Source organism: Brachycentrus maculatus, unplaced genomic scaffold, assembly GCF_059751285.1.
Source record: "Brachycentrus maculatus isolate JH-2025_06_01 unplaced genomic scaffold, ASM5975128v1 h1tg000061l, whole genome shotgun sequence".
Taxonomy (NCBI): domain Eukaryota; kingdom Metazoa; phylum Arthropoda; class Insecta; order Trichoptera; family Brachycentridae; genus Brachycentrus; species Brachycentrus maculatus.
Window position 1 is genome coordinate 1,247,459 of NW_028280815.1, and position 15,966 is coordinate 1,263,424.

Here is a 15,966-nt window from a genome sequence, read left to right on the forward strand (position 1 = left end):
CATTTTGCTAACCTAACCTAACGTAACCATTTTTTAAAAATAATTCACTCCTAATTTTGGATCACACAATCGCACAATCATTCTATTTTTAATTATTTTTTTAAATTTCTAAATAATAATTTTTCCGACGACAAAAATATATATGTACTTTTGTTTAACGCCCTAAAATGAAAAATGACAAACAAGTGAGCTAAACGTATTGCCTAAAACAAGGAGCAATAACACCAACTTCGGCAGCTTCATACTGTGTCTTGGCCTGACGTCTTGAAGGGCTTTCACGCCTTTTGTTCACAGGTATTCCGAGTGGTCTAGAAATCGCTACTATTTTCCTATTCCTAACTTTTAACCCTAGATTAGATTTATCATATAAAGCAGAAATTTCTCCCTTATTTACGTAATCTGTATCCCAGAAGTCAAAAGCGCAGTACTGATCACCGCAATCGATTTAGGATATGCGTCTTTTTTCTATGCTGCACTTACCCCCAACCTTGCCTTATAAAATAGAGAATAAAATATTAAACTTTACATATTTTTCTCTCCTCAAAAATGGCCAAGGCACTCTATTTATTTTCCCTAAAGCGTCTATAACTTATCTCTTTTCACACGCATCTTCAATCGATTTCGTTGAGAACTATCTCTACACATGATATTTTCAGTATTCCTCTATAGACTGACCGGAGCATTTCGTCGTAACGTAACACGATGCGAGCATTCAGGCAGTCAGTGCAGCAAGCCGAGCGCTCCATCCATAGTTTCGGATGTTCGGTGATGCTCGCCGCGAGCGATGTTACGATGTTATGTTACGACGAAATGCTCCGGTCAGTCTCCACCTTATAGCATATTGAATGCTTCAATCTTCTTTGTGGAACCTTGGTCGAGGATCCATGGCTTTCAAAGCCATAGATTTCTAATCCAGGTGAATTAGACATCAATCTTTTTTTGGTTTTTGGTGTAAAATCCACAAAGGTCAAATTTTTATGCCCGTACCAAGTACAAGCAAACCCGCAAAAGCCCATTTTTTTATCCGTATGTGTAAATGCGATCATTCAATTTACCAAGGAAGCGTTATTCCTAACTCCATCATTTCCCGCGTAATGTACATTTAAACATGATGACCTGTGTCCACACATCAAGTTACATTCAAACAAAGAAATTTGTGTAAAAAATATTTTATTAATACTCTCCCTATCATTCATCGTAATATTACTTATTTATAATTTTTTTTATTTATTTATTGGAAAACCAACAGAATATATACAAAAATAACATATTATAATAAAATTTAAAAAAATAAATTTCCTTTTACAGGTTTTCACTTAAGCAATCTAAAAATAAATTTACGATACCACAAAGTTATCAATGCTTTTAACCCTATCCGGTCCCCCAAAATTAAATAAAATCTAGGTAGACAGTTACATTCCAATAAAAAAAAATTGTCCTCTGCTCCACATACTGTTGTAATAGATACGAGTGACAAAAATGTAGGCTTGGAATTTAAATAAATAATATTGATGATGAAAAAAATGTCGAATAACATCTGACATGGGACCTAAGAGGAAAAAAATCTATGTCGAACGAGATTCGACATTGGACCAGTAAGGGTTAATAAACAAATTATTTTATTAACACTCTCCTTATTATTCATCGCTATATTACGATACCACAAAGTTAACAATGCTTTTAAAAAACAAAATATTTTATTGGTTTTTGGTTTGGAATCTCTTTGATTAGCCACCTTGGGATTATAGTCGAAATGTAAAAAAGGTCATATTATCATAAAATACAGAAAAATATGTATTTATAGTAAAGTAAACATAAGTAAGTAAATCTTTGAACTCAAAAATGACTGTATGTATTGTTCACAGCAATAAAAACATCCCAATAAACTGCACAAAAGCTGTTGTTATTATTGAAAAAGAGCAATACAAATATACATACAAACAAATTAAAGGAAGTGTATAGTAAAAAATTATTAAAGGCAGTTTTGGTCAGTCGGTATGGTTGGATCAACTGGAGTGGTGATCACTAAAGATGGAGACAGACCGGAGCATTTCATCGTAACGTAACACGTTACGATGCGAGCATTCAGGCAGTCAGTACACCGAGCCGAGCGCTCCATCCATAGTTTCGGATGCTCGCTGAAGCTCGCCGCGAGCGATGTTACGATGTTATGTTACGACGAAATGCTCCTGTCAGTCTCCACCTTAAGGGCGGACGAGGTATTCTATTAAATTATCATAAATTTACAAAAAGATTAATAAATTATACATAAATTTACAAAAACATAGCATGATCAGGTATGCCGAATACTTTAAAGTAGTCAGGTTAGGAGTCATAACAATCGGCGGGTATGTATGAGAAGATGCATGAACGTGGAAGAGGCGAAGAATGTTTGCAAAGACAGAGTGGTGTGGAGTTCTATTCTCTCTGCCTACCCCTGCAGGGAAGCGGCGTGATGGTTAGTTAGTTAGTTACAAAAAGCGTCATTTAACATCTAATATCGTAGTTCTTTGATCATTTCCGAATTGGTTTTACAACGAACTTCCACCTTAATATCTTCATCATATTTGTTGACATACGATCCTTTGAAACCGAATTTTATCCATATCATTACAGGAAAATATCTGGCAAGAATTATAACGAACAAGCCTTTGATAGCCATAAAAAATTTACCAATTTTTGTGTGGTTAAATTTCTCCGAAGAGAAAATCATGAAGAAGAGAACTATCCTGCTGTACCAGCCGAGATTATCATAAAACTTGTCTCCCGTGACAATCTTATGCGAACCCTTTCCTTCGTACTCCGAATAACCCAGGCCCTTTCTAAAATTAATATTCTTCAACTTGTCTTGTCTGGCTTGGTTTTCTTTCAGCTGTGAAACTTCAGCTCCTTTGAGGCTGTAGACATATCCCTCACATCCGATGAGCCTGTAGGTGAAGTAGTGCAGCGCTCCTTCAGAAATGGTGGGGTCCAGGTAACACAGCCCTTGGATGAATGCCGATTTCATGAAATAGAAGTATTCCGGAGGATTCTGCATCATCGGTTTGAGGACACCAACGCACAGAGCCTCCGATACTAGTAAAGTCTCTTCCAATGACGGTCTGAATGGGTTATATCTAGAATAAAAGAGAAATATTATTTGGCTATTTGTCAGCCTCCATGGTGTAGTGGTAAGCGGACTAGGCTACCATACTGGAGGTCCAGGGTTCGATTCCAAGGGGTGGGGGTTAAATAAAAATAAGTGATTTTTTCACTCTCATATATATATTCAATATTACCCTGGACTGATACCTGAAGCGGAGGGCTGATTACCTTTCCTTCATGTGTTAATGATCATGATAACACTGCGTTTATATGATGCAGTGCCCTATGCACCATTGTGGTGCGGATAAGTGTTTGAAGAAGAAGATTTAAAAAATTATGTAGATGATTAAATACATTATTTTTCCGCCTCCGTAGCACATTTGGCTATCATGCTGGATATCCTGGGTTCGAATCCCAGAGGGATTGTCCCACATGCCTAAACCATCTCAACACACCTTTCTTAATTTTATCAGTAATGCTCTTTACTCAGCCTTGCATTCATTCTCTATATCACCATTCGAACATCTATCATACATGGTTTTACCGCACTGAGACATTGCATTTCAACTGCAGTCAGTCTACTTTCATCCTCCTTATGCCAACTCCATCTTCTAATACTTGATCATATTGTTAATGAGATCACTTGTTTTTTACCACTTGAGTTATATTTATTTTTAACGACTAGTTTAGCAAGCTACAGATGCTTCCATATGCGGGTTTGAATATAGTTTATATTCGAACCCGTAGATGGAAGCATCTGTAACTTCCAAAACAAGTCGTTGTTAAAAATAAATACAACTCAAGTGGTAAAAAACAAGTGTTTTCATTTAAAATATATCCATACATTAGGGTTGAAAGCAGGACTCTGTGTACTGCCAGTTTATCTGTCACTGATAGCTCTACATACCTATCTTGGATACCGACCATGTATCCTATAGTTCTCCAGAAATGTGTGAAGGCTTCCAAGTCCTCCTTGTTGTCATGCTTCATGCCGAGGAGATGCGGCCTGATGAGGCCGAGCGCCCCGAAGGCGTTAATCGAGATAACCAGATCTCTCTGGGAGATGTGGCCATCCTTCCGCAGCACGGAGATGTTTGACCACTTGATGTGACGTTCACGGACCACATTCAACGACCTCCAAGCGCTGAAAACCAAATCGAAAATGCAGCAAACCATCATCAATAAGATATCAAAAATAAAATGTTGCTTGAACATATCAGTGCTAAAATTTTGCTTATGTGATAATCCTTTTTTTAAGTATTGATTTTTAATTCAAACACAGATTTTTTGAGTACCGTAGAAACTTAAGCTTAAACTTACGTTAAACTTCGGTAAAGAATGATTATGAGTAACATATCGCTCACTCCTTTCAAGAACGTCATAAATCAAAAAACTTGATTTTTCAGGAGAACGATTTTAAAGTTTAAAAATATAATACATTGTTATAAAAATAAACATCAAGCCACTAATTGAACTTTTTACTATGCAACAGATCTTTTTAGGTAAAACCTGAAGGTTTTTTCTCCATTTGAATAATATTTAGTATATTTATAAAATTAATAAAACAATACCTTTTCATCAAAATGCAAAAACAACACTTTCTGCCCTGTAGCGGGTAAATATAACGTTAAAAATATGCCCTTTTTGCTGGGATATAGTACATTTTCTGGGCATTCCGAAAACATGCACAACTGAAAATTGACGATTTTTGATTTATGTCGTTCTTGAAAGGAGTGAGCGATATATTTGGCCAGTACTTCTATACGGGGTATATCATTAATAATTTTCTCTCAAATAAATTTATAAATAAATATTTTAAAATGTGCCCCGGCACGGGATAAGTAAGTGAAATCACATTACTGTAAATTGTAATTTGTAATGGAGAAAGATCACGACGTGTGATTATTGACTAATGAATTAATATGAAAATCACAAGACTAACTTTGATGTGTTACTTGAGCTCAGTACAAAACAAAATTTAAATCTGTATTTGGTCTACAATAATGACCGTATCGACATGATTCATTGTTTCCCTAACAGGTGACACTTTTCGTCACGATACTTCGAACGATACCACAATCTATTTTTTTTTTGTACTGGGCTCAAGCAACACATCAAAGTTCAAGTAACCCCGTTTTTGAAGTTATATGTTATTAAAAATTAAATTATTATATTAAAACCCTTATCCGCACCCCAATGGTGCATAGGGCACTGTGTCTTATAAACGCAGTGTTATCATGATCGTTTTACACATGAAGGAAAGGTGATCAGCCCTCCGCTTCAGGTACCAGTCCATGGTAATATTGAATAAATATTACAGTGAAAAAATTACTTATATTTTTTTTACCCCCCTTGGGAATCGAACCCGGGACCTCCAGAACGGTAGCCGAGCGTGCTGACCATTACACTACGGAGGCGGACGTAAAAACACATCAAAATTTATATTGTGACAATTACTTCGACTAGTTATGGCATTTTCAAACAAATGTTTGAAATGCCATAACTAGAACTTAAAAGTGGTATAAAAGAGTTTTTTTTTTTTTTTACATTGTAAGGTTATATTTTATTTATAAAATGGACATCACAAAGTTATTGCTTCAAATACAAATTATATTAGATTATACTTACTCGGTGCCCGGCTTGAGATCGTTGACATACCAGGAGTGGAAGTGCATGGCGGTGGAGAAATACCTCCTGTAGGCCGTGTACGCTGAGGAGGAACGATGCGTCTTCATGAGGATGGTCAGGATGCTGGGCACCCCAAACAGGGCCATCACCCCGCACAGCGTACCCAGCGCGTGGCCCGCCGCATTCTGCATTATGTAGCGCTGACCTCTGACAAGTTATATTAGGTACTTTTACATTTTGACATCATTAGGGGAAGACAACGAAGAAAACAAACCCCTGGATTGATAGAAAATAGTCAAATAATGTAACTCTTATTTCAAATCACTTTGTGTTGACCGAGAAAAACTTGGCACTATCAGGTATGCCAAATACTTGAAAGCGGTTAGGTTAGGAGTCGAAACAATCGGCGGGTGTGTATGAGGAGATGCATGAACGTGGAAGAAGCAAGAAATGTTTGCAAATACAGAGTGGTGTGGCGTTCTATTCTCTCTGCCTACCCCTGTGGGGAAGCGGCGTGATGGTTAGTTAGTTAGATAGTCACTATGTGTTAGCATAAAGAAAGTGTGGAGAGACAACTACAGTGTCCTGTCCGTTCGTTCACCGTACAAATACGCTACAGTAAATTAAAACTACCTACATTAAAACATTATTAAAAAAAAAACTTGCGGGCGCCCATGGAATGGAACCATCCAGACTTCCCCACATTGCACTGCACGACCAACCCCAAGGTAGACGGTTCCCAGAAAGACCACCAAAGAGATGCATTGACAGCTGGGAATCGACATCGCAGGAGGCTAATCCATCTTAAAAACAGACCTACACCAAGCAGAAGAAGAAGACGTTTTGACATCTCAACTTAAATGAAAAAGAATAATATGAAACTCTGGGCACTAACAGGGCTTATGACCTTTGATCACTTAAGTCGTGATCACTTTACGTAACATTCACCATTCTACCCATGATTGACAACTACACTACAATTTTTTTTGGAACTGCTACATACATCATAAATCTCACGATGCTTTTTATTTGAGGGAGCCATCTATGGTCGGTTTGAGAAAGCTTTTACTTAGCAGAGACCTTTTTATTTAGAGGTTTGCAAGATTCTAAATATATGTAAAAAATAACTCCCAAGAGACTCAGATTTGTGAACAAGGATTTGGACGGACCCAAAGGGTGTTATATTACTTTAATTTAATATATATTTTGCATTCATTATACATGGTTTCTACGTAGTTAAAAAGGTGAAACTAAAACGAAATGCAGAATGGAGATCGCCGGTACAGTTTTCAATAAAATGTGACAACAGATATCAAGAAGCACGGAGCCGCCATTAGGAATATTTAGTATTGCGTGTGTCTCTGTTATGTTCAACAGATGGCGCTGCCATCTCAATGCTTACCTCTTATACTTTTGGCTGTCATGCCAGGGAGGAAGCTTGTGTTCTATCTCCGACACTTTGCAAGTGTCACACGGGTGATCATGCGCTTCTCCAAATACAAGCAATTTGATATGCTCTTCGACTGGCAAAACTAGAAATAATAAATACATAATATTATTTACATTTAATACCAATTTTATGTTTACATTAATATATTATTACAATACTTAACAACAATACAATACAATACAATGATTAAAGAAAACACTTCGTTTTTTACCACTTGAGTTTTATTATAGACTACATGTTTCAGAAGTTAAACTTCCATCATTCAGGTCTGTATAATAACTAAAATATAAAATCGTTCTATAAATAAGTAGAGGGGAAAGTAAGGGGAAGGGGTTAGTCAAGGGGCGGAGTTTGAAAACAAAGGAAAAATGGAAAGCAAAGGTGAAGAATTTTGAAACAATATATTATTTAATAAATTATTATTACAATTTAGGTTTTTTTGGATTTCTAAATTTTCAAGATAATTCATAATTTGGCCTTTATATGGAACAAGGTGTAATAATTTTAATTTATGAGAGTGAAATGAGTGATTAGTATCTATTATGTGAATACGCCTCTTGACTAACCCCTTCCCATTACTTTCCCCTCTCCTTATTTATAGAACAATTTTATATTTGAGTTATTATACAGACCTGAATGATGGAAGTTTAACTTCTGAAACATGTAGTCTATAATAAAACTCAAGTGGTAAAAAACAAGTGTTTTCTTTAATCATTGTAACATGTCTTACCACAAAGTTAATGCCGAAACAATAAATAAAATAACAATACAATAGATACTGTTTCGTCTAATTGTACTGGAACACTTGTGAAAATTATTTATTTATAAAAAATACAAAGTTATAAGAACAAAGCGACACCAATATATCGAAAATTATAACACTTATTGGGGCGAGAAGAACAAAGCAACACCAATAGAAAAACAGCGAGCGCGACGTATACACATTTGAATATTAATCTAATCTGAGCACAAAAATATTGGTCCTCCATCCCTTATATGCGATTTTAAAAGAGTTGCATGTGGTGGGGATAATATTGTAAGCATTTAAAACTTAATGAACTGCGTCTCTTTGTTCTTCTTGAATACATTTATGCCTACAATTTAAATAAACAAATAGTTATAAAAATTCACAACTTTTGGCATGAACAGATACAATGGATTCAATATCTGTATTTATGTATGTATATTTATAAATATATTCTTATTTTTAATCTTTTAGAGACCTAGTGTGTGTGTTATTGACGGGAGTGCCAGAGTAGGATATTTAAAAGAAATGCGTACTTACAGTTTGTTTATTGATATAAAATTCTTACACGATTTGATAACGATTTGATATTAACTTATTATAATTTATCTAATTGATTATTGAACTTTGAATGAAATATGAAGCTAAAATATACGTTCTTTAGTCACCAAGCGATGGCAGATGATTCTCGCCCCCGCGCTCCGGTTGGCTGCTTTTGTTGAATCCGCTCAGTGTTGTCAACCTGACAGTAGCAGAATAATTCAGTGTTGTCAACCTGACAACACCAAATGGCGTGGCCAGACGGCTACAATCTTCTTACGTAGAAAAAAAAATCCTTTAACCACTCTCATTAATTCCTCTCCATTCCTTTTCCTTCCTGCAAATTCTATTTTTTATACCATACCCTTACCCTTTTACTCCCTTCCTCACACACACACTCCCACTTTTTTTTTCTTTTTTTACCTCTTAATGTTTTAATAGTTATTATAACATAAATGTGGAATTGTTTAATTGGCTTTATTTTTATTATAATTATTATATTATAATGTTAGTTCACAACAACACACCCAGATTTGTGTCTTCTAATTTCGAGATGTAACCGTCTCTTCATCAGGACAATGACGGACGAGACAGGTATGTCTCGAAACTGGTGAACAAAAATCTCGGTGAGTGGTTATACATTAACTAACATTTATGTAAACAAAAAATGTAAAAAAGTAAAAATGACTAACCACAAAATAAAATAAAATATTAAAAACATGAATAATAATATATCGCTCACTCCTTTCAAGAACGTCATAAATCAAAAAACTTGATTTTTCAGGAGAACGTTTTTAAAGTTTAAAAATATAATGCAATGTATTAAAAATAAATATCAAGCCACTTATTTACTGTGCAACAGATCTTTTTTGGTAAAACCTGAAGGTTTTTTGTCCATTTGAAAAATATTTAGTATATTTAAAAAAAATAATTAAACAATACCTTTTCTTCAAAATGCAAAAACAACACTTTCTGCCCTGTGGCGGGTAAATATTAAGTTAAAAATATGCCGCTTTTGCTGGGATATAGAACCTTTTCTGGGCATTCCGAAAACACGCACAACTGAACATTGACGATTTTTGATTTATGACGTTCTTGAAAGGAGTGAGCGATATGTATAAACAAAATTGTATTTATACTTCAATCGACACCTTCTTTTACGTGCGAATGTTCGACGCCATCTATGGTTGGGTTGAGTAAGTTTTTTTTTTACTAAACTTTCCTTCAAGAAATGTATGTAAGATTCGTAGTATTCTTCCTTAATAATTTTACATATTAGAATACCACACTTTTACATTCTTCTTCATCTATGTTGAGATATTTATATAAAAATATAACTCACAAGTGGAGAAAAGTCAGATATGTAAAGAAAATTTTGAAAACACTGCAAATTTGTGAAAATTATGCATCATGTTTTATTTTTAAAAAAACACATAGCGTAGTCATACAGGAGAAAGTGACCAAGTGCATTTTTTTACAAAAACGTGATCATTGACTATTTGATATCTTACTAGCTTAATATTGCCCTGAAAAAAATCCCAAAGGATTTTAAACTTGGAAGTATAATATATTGACTTGTTAAAAATCACTAACTGCATTGATGTTTATTTTCTTGCCAAGCAAAAGTGACTTAAATGGCCCTCCTGAACTTTTTACGTTTTGTTTGTTAGTCAGTCACTTTCTCCTGTATATTTATATTGAAAATAACCTTACCCGAGTCACTTTGGGCAGCCATTGTGTTGACAAGTGTGTGTTTTAAAAATGATACCTTCAGTTTGACATTTGATACCAAAAACAAACAGTTTATAAATAAAATTAAACTAATTAATTATCTCTGAGTAGATAAGATAATTTAACGATTTAAACAATCCTATCGAAAAAAGTATTATAAAACATACCTATATAAGAATGATTCAGTTATCTTTTCATACATAATAACTGTTGCAAAGGTCAATTCAATTTTTTTTATCTGACAATACAACATGACAATAATAAATGTATCACTTTACTGGACATTGGACCTTGATTTATATTTTATTACACTTCCAGATTGTCAATAAGTTAAACTTTTAATTCATTGGCGTTATTTTTTTTTCATCGAAGTATTTCTCGGCAATCGTTGATTGCTTAGTCAAAAAACTTTAAAGTTTAAACTCTTTTGAACCGAAGAAAGTAAATGTCAAAAATGGTAAACATTTCGCGTACGACAAAACATAAAAAGATGGTTTGACAACAAGTTTTTCCATAGCTTTTCTTCTCACGTATATATATTGTTCTTTTTAACCTTTCCGGGAGTATGGACGTACAAAAACGCGGTGCGATTTTTCCTCAGAGGAAAATCGACCCTAATGAACGTCAAAGTCCATCTGTCAGTTGATACGAAATAACTTGCATAGCAATGACATCTGTGGATATTTATATGTAATTTTATTATAATTGAAAAATATTTTGAAGTTCGTGACTTTATTAACAATAATATGTATGTATTTGATTTTTTCTTGAGTCACGTGACAGCTATGACGTCACACGACTAGTTCGGACTCGTCTTGTTTACGACAACGTCTTGTTTAATCACTAAACCCCTCTATAACATTGAGAAAAGTACCGCGTTATCGGAGGGAACTTTATACGGGGTTAATATTTTAAATAGAATTTTTACATTTTAAACAGCAGAAATGAGTCGTTTAAAATTAAGTAGTTAGTCTTTGATCTTGTCTTGTGAACCGTCTGTAATCTTATGTTGCGGCTGTGTACACATATTTATGCATTTCAGAAACCTTATGTTGCGACGGTGCGCACATATTTGTGCATTTCGTTAACCTTCAACTTCGTGTACAAAAAACACGTCCCAAACATTCAATTTCTAGTCTTACTTTGCAGAGTACCGGATAGGTTAATACAAAAAAACTATAGATTATATTTTCATCATTCATTCTCCTGGAAATCGAACCCGGGAACCTCCAGCACGGTAGCCATACGCTCTAACCGCTACACTATGGAGGTGGACAAAACCTTATTCCCTAAGAATATTTCTGTATTTATCAGACATTATTAATTTACCTGTAGATGGAAGGACTGCTCTCCTGAAACTTAGTAACTAAATAAACATCACGTCGATTCTTCACAAGGGTAGGCAGAGAGAATAGAACGCCACACCAATCTGTCATTGCACACAATCTACGCCTCTTTCACATTCATACATCTTTTCGCACAAAAACGGGGATTATTGCAACTCCAGACCTGACCAATTAAATTATTTGAAATACTTGATAATAGCAAGTTTTCCTCTGCTTCTATTGCCAACTACATTCCCCTCATAAACTTGTTTAACTATCCTTTCTTCACTCATTCGATTGACATGCCCACTATCTCAACACACCTTTCTTAATTTTATCGATAATGCTTATCTCAACCTTGCATTCTTTTCTTATATCACCATTCGAATATCTATCACACGTTTTGCTGCACATTCGGATTTTGACTGCATTCAGTCTACTTTCATCTTTCTTTTGCCAACCTTATGCCTCATTAATTTGTTTTACTGTCACACTGTACATACCTATCACACGTTTTGCTGCACATTTGGATTTTGACTGCATTCAGTCTACTTTCATCTTTCTTTTGCCAACCTTATGCCTCATTAATTTGTTTTACTGTCACACTGTACATATCTATCACACGTTTTGCTGCACATTTGGATTTTGACTGCATTCAGTCTACTTTCATCTTTCTTTTGCCAACCTTATGCCTCATTAATTTGTTTTACTGTCACACTGTACATATCTATCACACGTTTTGCTGCACATTTGGATTTTGACTGCATTCAGTCTACTTTCATCTTTCTTTTGCCAACCTTATGCCTCATTAATTTGTTTTACTGTTCTTTCTTCACTCATTCGATTCACATACCCAAACCATCTCAACATAACATTCTTAATTTGATTGATAATGCTTATCTTGAATTCTTCTGAAACTTGAAGTGAAATATTATTATTATATTGTTAGTGGTATGTTTGCCACAGTGGGCCTACCACATTGGGATGGCCTGTTAAGGCACCGAGTGGCAGGCTTCCGGGAGAGGCTGATGAAGAGCTCCAACCTCATCATAAAGCGGCTTGTGGAGCACAGATGGGGGCAGGACATGTGGCAGCACAGTGCTGCGTTTGCCAGCGAGCTAATTTTCATCTACATCTCTCCAATTTTTTTTTTTCTTTCACGTTCTTATTTGTTCTTCTTCTTCTTCTTCTTATTATAGGCCTTACGGCCTGTTTTTAAGAGGGATTAGCCTCCTGCGACGTTGATTCCCAGCTATCGGCCCATCTCTTTGGTGGTCTGCCCGGGAGTCGTCTACCATGGGGTTGGCCGTACAATGCGATGTGGGGGAGTCTGGATGGTTCCATTCTCCTCACATGCGCATACCATTGTCTTCTTCGTTGCCTTCCCCACCTAACAACATCTTCGATCTCGCATATTTCCCATGATCTTGGCATTTCTCAATCTATCTCGAAGACTCTTGCCTGTTATGCTTCTCAGAATCTTCATTTCTGACACTCTAAGCGCGTTTTTTGTGGCAGCGGTGTCTGCTCTAATTTCGATTCCATACGTCATGATGGGTCGGACACAAGTTTTGTATATCTTGATCTTGCTGCCGATCTTCATCTCAGGGTTTTTCCATATAGCATTTTTCAGGCATCCTGAGATGGCTGCAGCTTTGTTCACTTGCCCCATCACTTCGCATCGCAGATCCGTCTGAGCACACAGGTCCACACCCAGGTATTTAAACTTTTCCACCTGCTCTACCAAGACGCCGTCCACAGTCACGCTACATCCCACTGGGGTGCGAGAGAACACCATGCTATTTATTTGTTCATTATTTTTAATTTCATTGTAAAAAAAATATATTGTAAAGCATATATGGCTGACTAAGTATTGGACCCACCACTTAGTCAAGCTGGAATAAAGAGTAATTATTATTATTATTATTGAAACTACAATAAATAATAAAAAAGCTTAGTTAAAAAAATAAAAATTAATAAAACCCTGTATATATATATATACATACTAGTACCTATATACATATGTGTGTATATAAATGATAAATCTACTCGTAAGTGATTTTTTCACTCTAATATTTATTCAATATCACCCCGGACTGGTACCTGAAGCGGAGGGCTGATCACCTTTCCTTCGTGTGTCAACGATCAAGATAACACTGCCTTTATATGATGCAGTGCCCTATGCCCCATTGGGGTGCGAATAAGGGTTTAAAAGAAGAAAAAGAAAAAACTTTTACTTAGTTGATTTTATTAATAAACCATTTTTTTAAATGTTCAATTCTGATTGTTCAATTCTAACTGTTACAATTAAAAGAATATTCTAGATACATACCCGTATTTGAGTTCATAGTTCAATTGGAAATCATTTAATCTTTGTTACGAATATTTTATCTGCCGTACTTAAAGCTGATGTCATTGATGATAAAAAAAACGGAAGATTTTTTATCAAAGGATAAACAGTAAAACCATACTCAACATTGCTCCAATTAAGTTCTTTTAGATAACATGGTAGTATTAAGACACATTATGAAACACGTGGATTGACAGCTGCGAATCAATATCTCAATTGGCTAATCCCTTTTAACACATTGACTGCCACTGCAATTATTAGAATTCCGGTCTAAGAAGCCAATTTCGTTTTATCATAGTATATTTTTAAAAACTCTAAAAACCCGTTTGTTTGCCTCCGTGGTGTAATGGTTGGCGTGTTTAGCTGCCGTGCTGGAGGTCCTGGGTTCGATTCCCAGGCAGGGTGAAAATAAATATTAGTGATTTTACACTGCAATATTTATTTAATATTACCCTGGACTGGTTCCCGAAACGCAAGAGTGATCACCTTGCCTTCATGCAAGTAATGATCAAGATAACACTGCGTCAATTTGATGCAGTGCCCTATGCACCATTGGGTGCAGATAAGGGTTATAAGTAAGTAATAAGTAAAAACTCTTATCCGCGACCGATGGTGCTGTATCATATAAACACAGTGTTATCTTGATCGTTAACACATGAAGGAAAGGTGATCGGCCTTCCGCTTCAGGTACCAGTCCAGGGTAATATTGAATAAATATTACAGGGAATAATCACTTATATTTATTTGACCCCCCCTTGAAATTGAATCTGGGACCTCCAGCACGGTAGCTGAGCCTGCTGACCCCAATGGTGCATAGGGCACTGCATCATATAAACGCAGTGTTATCTTGATCGTTAACACACAAAGAAAAGGTGATCAACCCTCCACTTCAGGTACCAGTCCAGGGTAATATTGAATAAATATTAAAGTGAAAAAATCACTTGTATTTATTAGACCCCCCTCTGGGAATCGAACCCGGGACCTCCAGAACGGTAGCCGAGCGTGCTGACCATTACACCACGGAGGCGGACCATTATACTACATAATTATATTTTCTGTTCATTTATAAATAAATTTTCTATTCATGTGAGCCAGCATTGATTTGTTCGTTCGCTTCCCATGCGCCATCTATCCATATTAGCACTGATCTACTAGGAATTTTATCATAGCTGCACGAATATAGCAAGTAAACACAGTAGGAGATAACTCCTAGTCGGCGTCCTAGCAAAGAAAGCAATCTCCGAGTTATCTCGTAGTTGGCAGTCAACGTGTTAAAAACAGGCCACAAGCCCTACACAAAGAAAAAGTGTAATACACATGATATTGATATCTCATGACGCATTTGATATCATTACTGTACATATCAAAACAACTGTATTTTATCAAATGTACCATATTTTATATTAATAAGACACACCTTAATTTTTTAGCATTTTTTTTAAAATAACATTTTTACTATTGGTTTTCAAAGCTAAACAAATAAAACATCCTTAAAATAAATTGGAGCTTTCGTGGAATCCTTATTGGAGTGGGGGGTGTTTGCCTCAGAAAACACGGCAACACAATTATAGTGTGTTTTTGTGTACTACAAATGCACGTGTGGTGTTGTGTGGTGGGCTGGACTTTTTAATTATATGAATCCCATCACTAGAATGTTGCCAGATAGAGATAGGTTTCCTGCGGCATCAGATAATTGTCACTTTTAAGATTACCAGGATTTGAAATCAAATACTAGTATAAGACAAACACACAGAATTTTGGAGGCATTTTTTTAAAGGAAAAGTTGGTCTTAAAATCCATAAAATAAGTATTTATGTGTTGACAAATTGTTTGTGGGAAACGCTTTAACATACTGATGGTAGAGAACGGGAGATGCTTATAAGCGTTCTATTTGCTTACTTTTGGTACAGTGCAAGATGTCAAAAAACATTGTACAGATCGGAGTTGAGTTTGCGGTTACTTGTGATTAGTATACGATCCTAATTAGTATACTAATGAGGGTCAGGGATGTGTTAAGGTGACCTTGTTGAACACTGTTTCGTTTAGAGCTGGTTTATTTAAACGACAATAACACTACTCAAATCAAACTGCCATGATACTGCTGCCAACTGAC

General features: G+C 35.6%; 1 protein-coding gene across 3 annotated transcripts; it reads right to left on the reverse strand.

Moving 5' to 3' along the window:
- Nucleotides 1-1,153: 1,153 nt before the first annotated feature.
- LOC148311527 (uncharacterized) lies at nt 1,154-10,899 on the reverse strand. 3 transcript variants are annotated; one of them, XM_088256520.1, is made up of 6 exons: nt 10,346-10,888; nt 10,161-10,215; nt 7,115-7,244; nt 5,713-5,919; nt 3,992-4,228; nt 1,154-3,116 (listed from the first exon to the last, which is right to left on the reverse strand). In XM_088256520.1, exons 2-6 carry the CDS (start codon nt 10,180-10,182, stop codon nt 2,495-2,497), a joined length of 1,218 nt encoding a protein of 405 aa, XP_088112646.1. In that variant the 5' UTR covers nt 10,183-10,215; nt 10,346-10,888; the 3' UTR covers nt 1,154-2,494. The 3 variants fall into 3 exon arrangements, with proteins under 3 accessions (XP_088112646.1, XP_088112648.1, XP_088112649.1); XM_088256522.1 differs by lacking the exon at nt 10,161-10,215 and having other exon boundaries at nt 10,346-10,899; XM_088256523.1 differs by lacking the exon at nt 10,346-10,888 and having other exon boundaries at nt 2,985-3,116; nt 4,009-4,228; nt 10,161-10,339.
- Between the last annotated feature and the right edge of the window lie 5,067 nt (nt 10,900-15,966).